This window comes from Amborella trichopoda, chromosome 7 (assembly GCF_054954075.1).
Source record: "Amborella trichopoda isolate Santa Cruz 75 chromosome 7, AtrichopodaSantaCruz75HAP2 v2.0, whole genome shotgun sequence".
Classification (NCBI taxonomy): domain Eukaryota; kingdom Viridiplantae; phylum Streptophyta; class Magnoliopsida; order Amborellales; family Amborellaceae; genus Amborella; species Amborella trichopoda.
In genome coordinates, this window is record NC_142342.1 from 34496642 (window position 1) to 34515297 (window position 18656).

At 37.2% G+C, this 18656-nt stretch overlaps 1 protein-coding gene across 3 annotated transcripts in view; it reads right to left on the minus strand.

Moving 5' to 3' along the window:
• Positions 1 to 18656, minus strand: part of NODGS (nodulin/glutamine synthase-like protein) — a 52156-nt gene that overhangs the window by 12968 nt on the left and 20532 nt on the right. For all 3 annotated transcript variants that reach the window (XM_088872620.1, XM_088872621.1, XM_088872622.1), the window contains one exon: positions 4693 to 4964. In XM_088872620.1, the coding sequence (XP_088728746.1) occupies positions 4693 to 4964 (272 nt within the window). The remainder of the gene's footprint in view (positions 1 to 4692; positions 4965 to 18656) is intronic.

Consider the following 18656-nt stretch of genomic DNA (forward strand, 5'->3'; position numbering starts at 1 on the left):
GAGGGTTTCTCCAAAGTGCTTGTGTCAAGGTGCTTTCATGCTGAATTTCTATATTTCTTCAAGTTCTCCTACATCAATTGGTATCAGATCATGTGATCCACACAAAAATTAATGTAGCAGTATGGAAGTTACTATAGCAACACTTTTTTTGGTGCCCTAGGTCAACAACAAAGAGGGGAAGTTATAGTGGGGTCTAGGGTTTGTTGATTAAGGCCAAAATTTGTCCCAAACAACCTAGATCTTGCTGATTTCAGCAAATTTTGTTGATTATTTGCCTAGGGTTTGTGATTTCAGTGAACCATGGCAGCGAGAAGGGGCTGTAGAAGGGGGATTTTTGTAGATACGCTCCATGATCCCATAGATAACAAAATTGAGAAACTTAAAAGGCAAGTTCAGCAGATGGTGCAGCAATTTGCAAGCCTCAATAATGGGCAAGACAGTGATCTTTCAGCCCAAGAGGATCTTAAGTTCAAACCTTTTCACTTTTGTCCTCCGCGTGGGGAGTCGAGAGATAAGGATAGTCATAGAAGACCTAGAAGTGGGGAACATCACTCTAGGGTATTCGATATGAAGGATGAAATTTTTTATTTTGACACAGATTGCAAAGAAAGTCAACAATATGTAGATTGGGATTCACCACCAATCTTCGATATTGAGGTGCCAATCATGAGCCCCTGTGCATGATTGTGGGTCATAGGCTTCGTTGGGTTTGCATGAGAAGATAACTGTGGATCACAGTTTCTACATGGATGGAGTGCCTTGACAATCACTATGCTAGCATGGAATGGGCATTTTCATAATTTTTCTTTGTAAATTAAGGGAGGAAAAAGAGGGGGGGAAGCGACACAGGAGGGGGGATGGTTCTTATGCAATCTAAATAAAGAAGCGATTTTGATCATGATGGGCTAGACTCCAAAACATACAATGCAGCTGACCCTACTTTTTTTATGATGATTGAAGACTCTTTAAGTCTTCAAGTATATATTTCTTTCTTTTTTCTTTTCCTCCTCTTATGTGCATATATGGACTATGACGTATAGACTCAAAAGTGTATTTGGGACCATGTGGTATTTCTTTTCTTTTCCTAATGATGAGTTGATGACTGAATTTGACAATCTTGAATGTAGGATTATATTTTCACATATTACTTAATGTGTTATTAACTTATTGTCCAAAATTCAAATACTTTGGACCTCACCTCAATATGCATTTTTTTACTGTGTATGGACTATGAACTAATGGTATAAATTTTTAAGTGTTTAAACAAAATCTGGACCTAAAACAATTAGATCATACCATAGTTGCAGGAACCTTGTGAGCAAGGCCACGGTCCTACCTTTGAAACTCGATCCCGCGGTTCCTCTAAGGGATCTTATAGGGAGCTGGGTTTAGAGAAATAGGGATCTCACTTCCTATAGAATGGATCTCGATCTACATGCTTGTAGGATCTCTCCAACGAGAGGAGCTATATTATTAATTGAACGACAGGTCCTCTCCTTGGTATTTTAGATTTATTTTTTTAGAATCTATTAAACTATGGTGCATATCACTTCTTGGTATACTAGAACTATGGAACTATGGTATTAAAAAACTACAGTTTCATGTTATAACAAGCTCATTTATGGTGTTATTAAACTATGTCATTGTAATAAATTGAAGCATGATAGCTATGGCACTGGTAAGAAACTAACGTATATGATAATGGATTGAGCAGGCATTTGTTGGATCCTAACTTTATCATATACTATCAATTTATCTCGTTTTATGCATAGTGGAGCTTAGATCCGTCTATGTCAATAGCCTTGATCCCAGCGACATGGGATCTCGCTCCTAGGTATGCTAGCTCTTTCAGTTGTTGAATGTATGGGCACCGATACCAGCCCCAGGGAGCTTCCACCCTATCGCGGTTCGGCGTTCCCCGAACCGATCAAGCTCCTGCCTCCAACAACTAAGGATTAGACATATCCAACCCTTATTATCCCACCTGGGCTCGCATAGGCGCTAGGCGGCCTAAACCCAAGGAGAATGATGGAGACCTACGCTAAACAAGTAACCACGAGCTTCATTTGGAGCGACAGATTCCTCCTTAAAAACGTCCTCAGCAAGAGCCACAAATTTTCTATTCTAGCACTGATAAGAGACGTGCCTAATCCCTGAACACTTAAAGCATTTTATGATGCTGCCGTTTGGGCAATTTGGGCGACTAGAACTAGCCCCAACATCCCACTTTCCTGCTACTTGGACAGACCAGCAGGCTGTGAGGACTGTCCACCCACAAAATTTCCACCTTTTCCCTTAAATTCGCTTCCACGACCACTTGAGCTACCCTGGCTTGCAGGTCACCTTGATGATGGACGCCTCAGCTGAGCTCAATGTTCAATAAGGCAGAGGCAGCCGTTTAGGCAGTGAGGGGGCTGGATCGCCGAGGCGAGCGCCCAGACCCAAAAAACCGGTGATTGTTTTTTTTTTTTTAATTCGGATCCCCCACACCTGCCCCCAGTTTATGATATATAAACTATTTGTTTTATTATTTAATAAGTTAGTTTTGTATGTAATATATTGTTAAGTTGCCGGAAGCACAGGTCAAACCTTCTTGAAGTGGACTCAATTTCAATTTCAGGCCAGACCAAAATGTTTGGGTTCCCAAATCTCCTCTTTTACAACCCCTATAAGCCTCAAAAAGATTAGGGTTGAATATCCTTTAATATCGTGACCATTTGAGGATTTCAAAAAAAAATTAGATCTCTCAAAATATCTTCAAATCTAGGTTTTTTTAAGTTATTTCTCTCTCCAAAGTTCACTAAATTTGTTTAAATTTGTTTTGAGGGGAAAAAATGGCCCTCCTTATCCCCCCATTTAAGGGGGTAAAATGTCCTGTTTGCCCCACCTAGGCGGCCGCTTAGTTCTGGTGCCTAATTAGTCCCACCTTAAGAAGGCCTAGGCGTTCTTTTAAAATAGCCGCCTAGGCAGTCGAGCGGCCGACATTTTGAACATTGGCTGAGCTTCAACCTTAACTGCAAGATAGTAGGCCTCATCTAAGGTTCAACACCGCTGTAAACTACCACATCTTGTATAGACGATCTTAGCGCACCAATATAGCAACTAGGGACTGTTCTACCCTTTGAACCACATTACTGCAAGCCATCAACTCATAAAATTCATCGGTATACTCCTCTACACTCTTTTCTCCTTGATGAAGATTATTCATCTTGTGATAGAAGGATTGCTACTTACCCAAAAAAACGATAGAAGGATTGCAAATAATTTTCAAGCAGGTGTTTTTCTTTTAATTTCTTTTTCATCTTCACCCATGTATTAATTTTGGGCTTTTCCATCTTCTCTATTCTAGCCCTAAGTAGTTCCCACCATGCCAAAGCACCCTTTTTAATTTTATGGAAATAATTTCTGCCTTTTTATTTTTAGGTACCTACTTATAATAAAAAACCCGTTCTACTGTATTTAACCAATCTATAAACTCATCTGGTTGAGGCTTTCCGTCAAAATCACGTATATCTACCTTCAAATCGACATCCTTAGAATGACGCACTCCATGTCTAGGTCTCCGATCGCTATCCTCGTCATTCGATTCCACATGCGGAGACCGATGGTGAAAAGGGTTGTATTCGAGATCCTCTTGGGCTGAAAGATCACCGTCTTGCCCATTATTGAGGGTTGAGAATTGTTGTATTAGCTATTGAACCTATCTTTCAAGTTCCTCAATTCTCTCATCTCTGAGATCACAGAGCGATCCATGAAAATCCACCATCTACAGCCCCTTCTTGTTGCTATGGGTTCACTGAAATCACAAATCCTAGGCAAATAATCAACAAAAATTGTTAAAATCAACAAGATCTAGGTTGTTTTGGCAAAACTTTGGCAAAATCAGCAAACCCTAGACCCCACTATAATTTCCCCTCTTGGTTGTTGGCCTAGGGCACCAAAAAGTAGTAGTGCTACAATAAATCCGTACGTGCTACAATAACTTCCATACTTGCTACAATAACTTCCGTATAGATCGCGAGCTCTGATACCACTTGATGTAGGAGAACTTGAAGAACATAGAAAAAGCAATAAGCACCTTGACACAAGCAATTTTAGAAAAACTCTAAGGCTTTCTCCCACTTACGGCTCAAGCCTTAGGCATCTTTTACAAGACAAAGTCTTTCTTTTCTTAAAGAAGAATACATGAATGACTCTCCAACCCATCCATGCCCTTATTTATATTGAAAAATTCTTGTTTTGGCAACATTTGTCCATATAATTAACTTTGACCAAAAGGTCTTAACATAAGTATCTCGCTAACTTTAATTAAAATATTTAAAAAGTCCATAACTGATCCAAAATGAAATAAATAAATAACAAATCTGAACTATCCTCAAAAAACAAAAACAGAAAACCCAAACTATTTCTTGCTCTTCTTGGAAGCCCTTCGATGGTTTTCATCCTCCAAATATGAGCGAAAATTAGGAGGAATCTGTCACTTCAAAAGAAGATACTCATGGCTACTTGTTGTGCTTAGATCTCCATCACAAAAGGAATGTAAAGACTATTTATCACCATATAGATTTATGCACATGAATGATGACATAATGTGATAAAAGATTGACATATCGCTAGGTAGATACAATGAGAAAATTAATACCCAGAGCATTCTATAATGAGGTATATCATGTTAACTAAGAAACAACTCACCCTGCAACGACATTGCCCAGAAGTATCAACCCAAAGAATGCGAACAAATGTAGTTTCTCTGACTGAAGAATCCTTGCAAATTGGCTGAATGTTGTGGGCCATTGATTTGTTGGAAACAAGAGACTCTTCCTTTGTTTCTATCTTGTAAAACCTTAATGCATTTCGCCTTAAGAGGTCTTTGGCAGCATCAACAGCTTGGGGAATGGTAAGATCACCATCATCACAAGCATCACATAGAACAGATGCAATGACCTCCCGAGCATTCTTAGCACCTACAATATTAATAGAAGAACAAAAAAATGCATGTGGACGTATAGTCAGAAACTTTTAATTTCGCTGATATGCAACAATGAAGCAGAATCCATACTCCAAAGTATGGTTTGAATAAAGAGTTTAATTCTTTTCTTTTTTATGAGAACAAGGACTTCCTACTTTTGTGCATAGTTTTGTGGTAATCCAGGTTTGAGTGACAAAACATATCAACACTGCCAAGTTAATAACTACTGTTTTTCAAAGTTCTTTCAAGTAAATATATATAACAAAATTACAAAAACAAAAACAAGTTTTTATGCGAGTACATGCTGGTATATGCTTGAATTCATTCATAACAGAATGGGTACTTTGATATCCATGCAACATGAGTTCAAATCTTCAAAAGTAAATTAAATTGAGATTAAGAGTAATATTATCCTTAAAGTCTGGTGATCCCATTCCTATTGTTGATCTGCGTGTACAACAAAAAAGATTATTATGATGCATCCCAATGATGTGTATCATTTATAAAATCATGTCTTATTCCAAACACCCAACTAATACAAAAGAATGATTCTTCCTCATTCCATAAGATAATGAACAAAGCAAGGACGACAAAGAAAGTTGAACCAATGTTAACATGGGAAAGAAAGATGTAGCTGTTCCCATGATGAATAGAAAAACAGGCCCAACAAAGGTACAAAAAACCATGTGAATGGTCAAAGTTGTAATTACTCATCTATAGCCCACAAGATACTGAAATCACACATCAAAAACAGCTTGCCTCTTTTTCAAATTGTAAAGTGATATGTGCATCACTTCACAATTTATGCATGTGTATATTACAGATACACAGCATTTGTCCGCATCCTTGGAGTACAAAGCCTTCATGGTTTACGAAAAGACCCACGCATGAGGCTAAACTGATGAAACTGTCATGTGACATGCAAGGGGAAGCTAAGAAAGTTCTGGAAAACATAGAGAAGAAGAGAAGCACACCTTTGAAAACACACACAAACACACACCAGGGCAATGCCCTAATTCTTGTACTATAATATACACAAGTTTACATCTGGAGTAAGGACAGATTTGCTCTTATAAATTACAGCTAATGACATTACAATATAAACAACTTAAACTATACACAAATTACAGAACTGTCCATTGCATTCTAACACTCCCCCTCAAGTTGTACATCAAGTTGGAACATGAACAACTTGTTCTTTAAGAACTCATTTCTGTCTTTTACAAGTCCATTTGTGAAGATATTAGCTATTTGATTTTTGGTCCCAATAAAGCAAGCAACTATCTCCTTGGCTTCAATTTCCTCACGAACAAGGGGGTAATCTATATGTTGAGTGCAATCATGAAATATTGGATTTGCTGAAATTGCTAGAGCACTCTTGTCACCACACTAAGCTATTGACTTGCATATTTTTGTTCCATGAAATGAAACAATACTTCGTACCCATGAAATCTCAGAAACTACACCTACAAGTACTCTATACTCAGCCTCAGTACTAGACCTCACAACAGTTTTTTTTTTTTTTTTTTCCCTTACTCCTCCATGAAATTATATTTCTACCAAGAAAGACACAATAAAGTGAAACTAATCTTGTAGAATCCAAATCTCCGGCCTAGTCTACATCAGAGTACCCAACTATAGAAGCAATATTCATGTTGTTTCATTATAGAACACCCTATGATTCACTGTTCCTTTACATATCTGATTATTCTATTTAGCACCTCCATGTGAGTGTTAGTGGGAGCATGCATAGATTGGCACATGTGAGTGTTAGTGGGAGCCTGGTGAGATGACATTCTATAATGCCCGTGCTAAACTTATGTATCTCTTTGGATTATCTAAAGGTTGTCGTTCAAATATTCTTAATGGTTTGTTTAGAGTAGTTGGTGTACGATATTGGCCTGTGATTGATCGCATTTGCCTTTTCAAGGTCTAGAGCATACTTTTGTTGAGATAACCAAATGTGATTCCCATTTCAATCTAGTTCAATTCGTAGAAGTATCTAAACTAACTTAAGTCTTTCATCACACATCTATCATGCAAAAATTTCTTGAAACCATAAATCAGGTCTATAGCATTCCTAGTAATTATAAGGTCATCAACAAAAAGAACAATGACTTCCTTCTTGTGACAAATAAACAATGAATGGTCTGATGTGGCCCTAATAAAACCCCTCTCTTTTAACGCATTATGAAAATACTGAAACCACGTTTTGGAGCTTGTTTGAACTTTTCAACTTCCAAATATGAGTCTCTGAATTTGCTTCATAAAAACCTGTTGATTGTCCCATGTCAAACTCTTCAACCAACTTCCCATGAAAAAAGCCATTCTTAACATCCAACTGAAAAAGACACCAATAATAGGCTAAAGCAAGGGAAATAACCACTTGAATTATCACTATCTTCACACATTTCATCATAATCAAGTCCATGTTGTTGATTAAACTCTTTTGCAACCAGCCTTGCTTTAAACCTTTCCACACTGCCATCTGACTTGTACTTCACTTTACACTTACGACTGGCTGCATTTTTATCTGCGGGTCTAGGAACTATCTTCCAAGTCATGTTGATGTACATAGCCTTAATCTCTTCTGCCATAGCCTCGATCATCTGCCTATCATTTCTTAACTCAAGATAAGTTCTAGGCTCTTTGATTTTAAAAATCGCACACATAAAAACTTGCAAATGGCGTTATAACTTGCCCATCAATCAATGGGATGCTACATTTTTGGTAGACCTGGGTGAATATTAAGTGTTCTCTTGACTGGCCTATCTTCTTGCTGCTCTTCACGCCTTCTTCTTTGATATACTATAATATCCTCGGCTGATATATGAGGGTCTTCAATGTTATGAGGGTCTTGACTACACGAATCTTCATTCAGACTATCTTCTTGTGGCCCATCACGCATTATTCTTTGATATACTATAATATCTTTGGTTTATCTATGAGGGACTCCACTTTTACGAGAATCTTCATCGAGATCCCAGTCCATATATTCCTCAAACTCTTTCTCCAGGTCTTGGAGGAGTTTCATCAATTATCTCCCACTCAAGACTGTGTTGCTCACCACTTCTATCTGCATCTTTATCAACAAAAAATGGTCTCATCTACACTTGATTCATGGGTCGACTATGAATCCATGACGCAGGTTACATGTCTCGAGACAAGAACTCGTTTCAATCTAGGATTGTAACACTTGTATCCCTTGTATTCATCATTATACTTTTACAAAAATACAAATGTCTACCTTTTAGGAATAACTTATTTCTCTGGCTCTTGTCAATATTAACATAAGCAAAACATCCAAATGAGCGCAATGTGGTATAATCAGGGTCCTTCCCAAGTACAACTTGCTAAGGTGATTTTCCAATGTAGAACATCTATAGGCAACCTAGTGATGGGATAAACTGCTTTATGAAATTCTTCTATCCATAAAAATTTAGGAACTCAGCTCATAAACATCATTGAAAATGCAACTTCATTGATATGCTTATGTTTTCTCTCTACTACTCCATTTTGCCGGGTATGAGTGCACATTATATTTGTTGTTCCACTCCATTATTCTCCACATAGGTTATAAAGCTATGGGATGAAAACTCTCCCCTTCCATTACTATGAAAGTAGAGTACAGGGTTTTGGAAGTGTTTTTCAACAAAGATTAAGAATTTCATAAAAAAGTGAAACATATTGGTTTTCTTCTCAAGAAAGAATATCCAGGTGAAAAGAGAAAAATCATCCACATATGTAATATAATATGAAGAACTAGATAAAGAAGATTCTGGAGAGGAACCGCAAACATCAGAATAATTAATTGAAAGGGAGCAAAGCTCTTTTATGATGAATCATAAATGGAAGTTTCACATGTTTACCCAATTGACATCCATGATACATAAACGAAGATTGAATCTAAAGATTAGAGGGAAATAAGCCCTCTTTCCATAATTTATTCGAAGACTTGGGATTGCAACGACCTAAACGATGATGCCAAATACTGGCGTTCTTAGTTACACCAAGAGAAGAAAAGAACAATAGGAGCTTCTTCTTGACATGAACATCGATAATAAAAAGCTACAGCCTATTTTATCCCTGATGTTCCTTCAAAAAAGCAAAATTGCGAAGTAAATATACATAAAATAGAACTTTCTCGAGCTCACTGAGCTGAAATAAGATTTTGACACATCTTAGGAACATAGAAGGCATTAGATAAATAAATCAATTTAAAATATGATTTTATGAATTTCTAAAAATTAATATCATTTTAAATAATGCATGTGATGATGATCTCTTGATAAAGTCTCCATATTTGCCAAAAAGAAGTATTTTGTCAGATTTTGATAACCATTCTTTACATATATTTTGGATAAAATTATAAGATGGTCTTTATGATTTGTTTTTGTGGCTGGTAGGAAATTAAAGGTGAATGCAGTAAAATAATTTATGCAGATAAAGCATGTATTATATTGAAGCATTTGAAAAAAACCCTAAGTTTATGAATATGGTTTTAAGAAAACCACATAGTCTTGCTAGTTCCATTAAGTCTTTATGAAAAATCATTCTAAACTGCCATACTATCATCTAATTGTTGCTTGTAAATATACCAAGTCAATAGTTTTTTTTATTAAAGAGAAAAACATTGTGCCTTGAAGGCATTTATAAACTTGGGAGAAAACTGTCATTTACTCATGCACTGGTTTTTAAATACCCATATGCCTCGAACCATGTTTTAGTTATTTAGCATCCTCGACTACCTAAGACCTTGAACCATAAGGAATCTTGTAGGAAGGCCATCTTGTTAGGCTTCCTTGACACATGTTGTGTTGATTAGATAACTTGGTTTCACAATATCCAAAACATTCCTGAACTACAAAGGTTCAACCACACTAGACTTCTTGGCACTAAATCCATACACACCAAGTTATCTAATCAACACAACATGTGTCAAGGAAGCCTAACAAGATGGCCTTCCTACAACATTCCTTATGGTTCAAGATCTTAGGTAATCGAGGATTCTAAATAGCCAAAAACATGGGTCGAGGCATATGGGTATTTAAAAACCAATGCATGAGTAAATGACAGTTTTCTCCCAAGTTTATAAATACCTTCAAGACACAATGTTTTTCTCTTTAAAAAAAAAAACTATTGACTTGGTATATATATAGATTTACAAGCAACAGTTAGATAATAGTATGGTAGTTTAGAATGATTTTTCATAAAGACTTAATGGACCTAGCAAGACTATGTGGTTTCTTTAAAACCATATTCATAAACTTAGGGTTTTTTTCAAATGCTTCAATATAATACATGCTTTATCTGCATAAATTATTTTACTGCATTCACCTTTAATTTCCTACCAGCCACAAAAACAAATCATAAAGACCATCTTATAATTTTATCCAAAATATATGTAAAGAATGGTTATCAAAATCTGACAAAATACTTCTTTTTGGCAAATATGGAGACTTGTTTGTATGGATTCAGTGCCAAGAAGTCTAGTGTGGTTGAACCTTTGAAGTTCAAGAATGTTTTGCATATTGTGAAACCAACAGGTATTGAATTACTCATTGCATAAAACTTGCTATATTACCTCATGATATAGGCATAAGAATGGTGAAAACATATATGTTATATGTGCAACAATTGAGTGGGAGCGGCTACAGTCCCACGATTCATTTTTAGTTGCTTGGATATTCAGATATGCAAGTACTCTATCATGCACCTGCTAGTATTTGACAGGCCAGCTAGAACAGCAGACTATAATGTTGTTCACCCATGGAACTTAGATGTGTTGCGCTGGTTGTATGGCTACAAAAGGGAGCAGTTTGATTAAAGAACTCCTTTGAGCCCATGAAGATACGACCCCAAGCGATAAGGGTACGTGATGATCTTCTGTGACATCATGTCCGTGATTCGCGATGCAATATGAAGGATGGACTACGATCACGTTCGAAATGAGATCCGAGCAGCAAAGGATTGATAGCGAAAGCCATGATTAATGAATTGAGAGATAATAATTGAAAAATGCTTTAGAGAGAGATTGTAATTGGGAGAGATCTAGATTAGATATATACCTACGGAGGTAATGATAGCAGATCATCTTGCAAATGGGCTTGCACCTAATGATTTTGTGAGACATGTAAGAAAGATGGTGATGAGAGAAAGTAAAGAAGATATAATGTAAGACCTTCAAAAGCCAAGTGGGAGATGTGGGTGTGTGTAGCCATTAAAGGCCTTATGGATGCCTGTAAATGAATTATATAGTAGAACATGAACTCAATGACCATAGCAAACGATGTTTGCTGATACTGGATTGTGCTTAACATGCTAGATCAGTCTAGTTAGGGAAAAGCCATGTTACCTGGGCCTAAAGAAACAAACCGATGAGGGTTATATTGGTTATCCCTTGATGAGGTTGGGATATGCCAGGATGAGTGAGTCGAGAGAATGTGTGACCCTTGTGTTTGATGGAAGCCTTCATAGATGGGGCCAAAGCCTCATCATTTGTACCATCACACGGCATGCACATCGATAATCGTTTTCGAAAAAAAATACCACGTTTCAGGGTGAAGCGTGTGCATGTCAGAGAAATACCCCCTGTGCACCATCGAGCTATGGATTGTATTAGGTCAGGATGACCTTGATTTCATCTCTACGGGGGACTTGAAATCCATATATTGGGACAACGAAATGATCCCCTGCATGGACTATGGGTCATGGGCAACGCTGGGTCGGTTTGAGAAAGCATGTGGTTCGTAACTCGCGGTTGGACATGGAGTGCCCCGGTGGATATTTATTCTTGGACCATATGGATCATTTTCTCATCAAAGTATTTAATTTTGTTTATTTAAATAATATTTGATTTTTAAAATTGTTATTTGAATTTTTCTAAATCTCTGGATATTTTATTTATCAAATTTGGATTTATAAAAATATAAATACTGATTTTATAATGATTTAAAAATTCAAATAATCATTTTGTGTATTTCTTAAAAAATATAAAAATAACATAATTGCATAGGAGAGCCAATAGGTCCTTTGGGCCCACCATTGCAACTTGGGTGAGGCCCATTATGTGCCCAAATATGTAGCACGCTCCACCTTAAGAAACCTTCTATTTTGTGGCGATCAAGCTCTAAAGCTTGAAAGATAAGTTTGTGGTGTTTTAAAAAAGCTTGAACCTTGAGGAAATTTTGAATGATATTTTGGTATGTATGAGAAGGCTTATGCATAAAATAAGAAAAGATAATATTATGCTATATTAATTTCTCATTTAAATTAATTAATGGGAAAATGGTTTTGGAAGTAGGGGACATTCCATAAGATGTTGATGGCCCATCTATGGAATGGAGAGCTCATATCTCTCACCCCACAAGTCACCCAAGATTAATGGTGCATATTCTATCTCACATAAGAACCTCAAATCTATTCAAGCACTATAAAGAAGGGATGGACTCTACCCAAATCTCTACACCCTTGAAGCTTATTCTCTCTCTCATCCATCTAGGGGGCATGCCCCAATTAGAATTTCTCTCTTTTGGAAAGTTTCTCTTACTTGAAAGGCCCAAGCGAGGCATGCCCCACTCTCTCTCATCACATGTTTTGGTGTCTCTCATGATCTCTCATCTCTCTTTAGGGTTTTAGACTATAGGGTTGTGGTGGAAAAGAGAAGCATCTCTCTCAAACTAGGTTGCTAAGGGGATTCACCTAAGGGTTTGAGCTTTGTGATTAAGGGGTTGTTCTATTCATGTGGCTTGTCCAAACTTGCTTTCCCAGTTGAGATTGAAGGTTGACCATTAGATCTCGCGCCATCGGAAGGTGGTGACTCAGTGTGGGGTGTAAGAAGCCCGGTTGAGGTAATCGCCAACACCCTCTTTTGCTTCTTGCATATTTATTTATTATGTCTTTATTCCTAAGCATAAGTTGTATCTTTTCTTTGTTGTTGAAAGAAAGGTTTTGAATGGCTTCAAGTTCTTGAGATCCTAGTTGTATTCTTTTCTTTATTTTATTTGAAGATATTTTATTGTAAAAGGACTATCTGAGCCATCATGGCAGGTCCGGGGCGAGCCAATCCAATAGTACTCAAGCTGAATATATATATATATATATATATATATATACATTCATATCCAGTCTATCCGGGTAAAGCCAATCCGTATTCAAGCAGAGGAGTTCACATCTTAGCCAGGCCAATACATACTCAAGCTGAGCTAGTCTTTTCTTAGGTCTTAAAAGGTCCTCCTTGTAAGTGATCTAAGCCGAAAAGAAAAAGAAAAATAATTGCAAAAAAGAAACATATATATAAACTCCAACTAGATCACACAGGGATCTCAAGAACTTGAAGCCATTCAAAACCTTTCTTTCAATAACAATGACAAGACACAACCTATGCTTGCGAATAAAAGACATAATAATTAAATATGCAAGAAACAAAAGAGAGTACCGAAGATTACCTCAATCGAGCTTCTTACACCCCACACCAAGTTATCACATTCCGATGGCGGGGGATCTAATGGTCAATCTTCAATATCAACTGGGAAAGCAAGTTTGGACAAGTCACAAGAACGGAACATGAACCCCTTAATCATAAATCTCAAACCCTTAGGTGAAACCCCTTAACAACCTAGTTTGAAAGAGATGCTTCTCGTTTCTAAAACCCCAAAGAGAGATGAGAGATGAGAAAACATGAGATGCGAGAGAGTGGGGTGTGCCCCCTTGGGCCTTTCAAGAGAGAGAAACTTTATTAAAGAGAGAGAAATTCTAAGTGAAGCGTGCCCCTAGATGGATGAAAGAGAGAGTTAGTAAGTTTCAAGAGTGTAAAGATTTGGGTAGAATCCAACCTTTTTTTAAAGTGCTTGAATAGATTTCTGGTTTCTTAAGGTTTTCCTTGGCTTGCCATTTATGTGACATTGAATATGCACTATTAATCTTGAGTGACTTGTGGGGTGAGAGATATGAGCTCTCCATTCCATAGATAGGCCATCAACATCCTATGGAAGGTGCTAGACCATTATCCTCCACTTCTTAAACCATTTTCTCAACAATTAATTCAAAGAAGAAATTAATATATCATAATATTATCATTTCTTATTTTATGCTTAAGCCTTCTCATACATACCAAAATATCATTCAAAACAACATAAACTTATCTTTCAAGCTCTAGGTGGGGCATGCCCACCTATTTGAGCACATTATGGGCCCCACCCTAGTTGCAATTATGGACCCAAAAGACCTATTGGGTTTCCCATGAAATTATGTTATTTTTATAGTTCTTTATAAACACATAAAATCATTATTTGAATTTTTAAATCATTATAAAATCAATATCTATGTTTTTATAAATCCAAATTTGATAAATAAAATGTCTAGAGATTTAGAAAAATTCAAATAACAATTCTAAAAATCAAACATTATTAAACAAAATTAAAAACTTTGATGGGAAATGATCCATATGGTCTAAGAATAAATATCCACTGAAGCACTCCATGTCCAACCGCGAAATATGAACTACACATGCTTTCTCAAACCGGCTCAACGTTGCCCATGACCCACAGTCCATGCAGGGGATCATTAGTGGGTCACTAAAGTCAAGCCAATGGCTATATGGATTTCAGATCCTCTCCTCCACAAAGACGAAACCAAGGTCATCCTGATCTGATGCAATCCATAGCTCGATGGTGCACAGGAGGTATCTCTCGCACATGCACATGCTTCATCCTAAAAGGTGGTACGCTTTCTCGAAAACGACTATCAATGTGCATGTCGTATGATGGTATAAATGAGAGGTTTTGGCCCCGTCTTTGAAAGCCCCCATCGTACACAAGGCTCACACAGTCCCTCGGCTCATTCATCTAGGCATATCCTGACCTTATCAAGGGATAACCCATATAACCCTCATCGGTTTGTTTCTCTAAGCCCATGTAATATGGGTTTTTCCCAACCAGATTGGCCTAACACGTTAAGCACAGTCCAGTATCAGCAAACATCGTAGTATGGTCCACACGGGACCACACTCCTACTAAGTTCATGTTCCATTATATAATTCATTTGCAAGCACTCATAAGGCCTTTAATGGCCACACACACCCAAAAGACCATAGGAGGAGTGAGCTATGACACTTCCTACATGAGGAATATTGAAGGAAATTCCATCATAATCAAAACAAACACATTACCAGAGTAAGAAATTAGGGATGAGAACATGCAACTATCACCTATAACATGATTTATGACACCACTATCTACAAACCGACCTATTTGTGTTGGTGACATGGTAACTAAGTTCTCCAGAGAATGATTAAGGGCAGCAGCTTGACTTTCAGTTGGCTAGGATAACAATCAAAGCCCTTAGTGGCTATATGATCCTTCCTTCCACATATATGGAAAACAACACCACCATCGAAAGAGTCAAAAGATCCAATTGAAAGACTAGGTAGCAAAACATGACCCTGATTAGGACACAAATTAGTTCTTCCACCTCGACCTCCATGTCCTCTACCTCTTCCACTATGATTTGAATTCAGCATGTATTAATATTTGAATTACTGGTTTACAATACAATAGGATGAGAATTGGTAGTAGAAGTCTTTTCCAATGAGGGTTTGAGATTGAATAATGCTTCATATTGCAACAATAATGTCCCGATTTTGTTTAAGTGGAAGGCTCTAAAAGGGCAAGGGGAAAGCCTAAAAGGATGAGGATGGAAGTAGTCAGAAAATATATGGTGACTTGTGCTTTGACCAGTTTTCAAAAAAAATGGACCGCCCAACACTTAGGTACCCAAGGGGTGTCAGGTCGCACACCTAGGCCTGGGCAGGCGCCCAATGCTGTGGCACCATTTTTTATTTTTAGAAAAGCCCAAAAGGGTGTAATTTTGACCCCCATAAAAGCTTGAATGGATTACCCCCAAAGTAAAAAATCACTTTCGTAAACCTTAAATCTCTTAGCCATACCTATTTTTGGTAATCAATTTTTTCTTTTTTGTGGTTTGAAGAAGCATCCTAAGCTTTTCTTTTCCCGTTGGAATTATTCTTAAGCTGTTATTCGAGGTATTAGAAGACTTTTGAGGTGATTTGTAACTCGATTGAGGTCACAAACATCAAAGAGCGGAGATCGGGCAAAAAAGGTTTGTTTATAATCTTTAATTGAGTTTAATTTTTTGGATTTGAGATGCCTTCTGCGGGGTCTACTAGAAGTGGGGATCCAGGATGAAAGTATTGTATTAACCCGGATAAGAATAATAAAAATAAAATTACATACAATTTTTGTGGACATATTTCTAATGCTGGCATAAATAGATTCAAGAAAGATCTTGCCGAGGTTAGAGGTGATGTTGCCCTGTGTAAGGTCCCAAAGCTTGTAAAAGATAAATTTCTGAGCACATTGAAGCTGAAAACAAACAAAAAATTTAAAAAAAACAAAAAAAAAGAAAATGATATAATAAAATTAAGGGTAGGAGTCCATATGTTTTTTATGATGACGTTGACACTGATAAGGATGAAGGGGAAGACAAGGTAGCATGGCGGTCGCTCAGAGCTCTAAGAGTAAGAAGGTTTTGGGTCTAAGAGGCCTCGTCTGAAAAGGCATCTTGATAGTTTTTTTACACCTAATCCCGAGATAGTAATTGCGAAAGGGAAGGGTAAGGGAAAAAAGCAAATGAAAAATGAAAATAAACTTAAGAAGGAAGACAGAGGCTGGGTGATTTAGTATATTGCTCGGTCTTTTTGCCATGCCTTCTATACAATGTTGGAAGCAATTTGACAATTTGGTCCAGGTTAAAAGGACCAACACCATATGAGCTTGTAAGCCACTATTGAAGAGAGAAGTTGAGCATACTAAGGAATATCTCAAGACCCATAAGGATGAGCTGGCTCAATTTGGGGTTTCCATAATGACCAATTTATAGAGTGATAGGAGTATGATGAATTTGTTAATAAATTGTTGTTGGGTTTTGTGGTCTTTAAAGGCCTAGAGAGCTTGTAAAAATAATATTTTATAGTGAAATATGCACTTCCAAGGGAGTGTGTATATTAACTGGATAAAAGTTGGATAATTTACGGCCCTGGTTATGTCCAAAACCCTTACCCTTGAGCATGTGGCACTACCGAGAAGGGTTTATAATGATCATCCCTTGTGGGATCAGAGAGATGCCTAGGGATGATATTGCAAGCCAAGACAATTGTGGGATCTCCTACATGCGGTTGTAAGCCTATAAGAGGAAGGGTCAAAGCCTATGCAAAGCATATACACATGACATGATAATCGTATTACTGGTTACTGAGAAGGAGCCCTATATAGGGACACATGTATATGTGCACAGAGAGCCTCCTATGCACTGTGGTGACAAGTGTTAGACTTGCTCTTAAAGAGGGGGGGGGACTGAAATCCACAATCCAAAATCATGGTTCCACTATTTATTATCCAACTTTGACAAACCAATTATGAGCCTCTGCATTGAGAGTGAGGGTCATGGGTCTTAGTTAGATTGGATAAGAAAACAGTAGCAGATCACAGTTATTGGGTCAAGTAGAGTGCCCTAATTGTCACTAATTTTGATCTATTGGTACCAGTCCACTTTGAAATTATTTTATTTTGGTATTATAAACATTTTTATGATTTTTAAAAAAATTTCCAGAATTTTAAAATTTTATTTTTGCTGTAAATTCATTAAAAATGGTACTTTCGAAATTTTTAAAACTATGAAGGGCACATATGGGGACCTAGGAACCAGCCCCCACTCGTATATCACCCATGAGTGGGACATGTGGCCTTGTGGGGCCTATTTAAAGTCCCTAGGGTGGCATTCCCCAGTTTTTGTCTATGTGCCACTTTTAGCTGAAGTTTGGTTAGTTAGGGAATCGTTTTAAACAAAATTAAAATAGATTTGTTCCCTATTCCAGTGGGAGTTTTGAAAAAAAAAATTGTTTTAATTAGGTGTTTGGTTTGACCAAAAACTCTAATTATTTTAACTTACCTACGGATTTTAGAAAGATATTAGGAAATTTTGGATAGGTTATTTAATTTTAATTCAAATAGAAGTTGGACTTGGAACAAATTATAAAGGGATAAGGTTCCTAATAATCCTCCCAAAATCATGATGCCTGATATGTGGGATGGATGGGCTCAGATTTGTTCTCTCTTACCCCACAGATTTCCTAAGTTCCTATTGGTCAAGCTGTGTCATTGGATAGGTAATACCTAAGGAAGGAATTTTAATCCAAATACGAGAAGGAATTCTTTCCATTTAAACACCATTGCAACCCTTTCTCTCAACACTCATATCTATTTCTCATTCATTGAAAAAATTGTTTTTCTCTTCCCCTTTCCAAAAAGGGCCATGCCACCCAAAATTTGATACGACAAGGGTGTCGTCACATTGAAACCCTAATTACGATTTTTCTATTTGGAGAAGAAAAAGTGGTATGCCCGACCATAGGAGGATTCTATGCCTTCAAGCTGAGCCCTAATTTGTTCCCAAGGGTTCCTGCAAACCTTAGTTAGATTTCCATGCTATCTAAAACCCTAGATAAAGAGGTATTGCCTGTGAAAAACTTCCCATCTCAGAATTTTCAGCAACACCTAAAGGACTAAAAGTATGTCATTAATCAGGAAATCAAGTGTGGGGTGGATCACAAACTGTGAGGATAACTCCAAGCACCTTCTAGTAAGTCTGCCCAGTAGACTTAATCATTTTT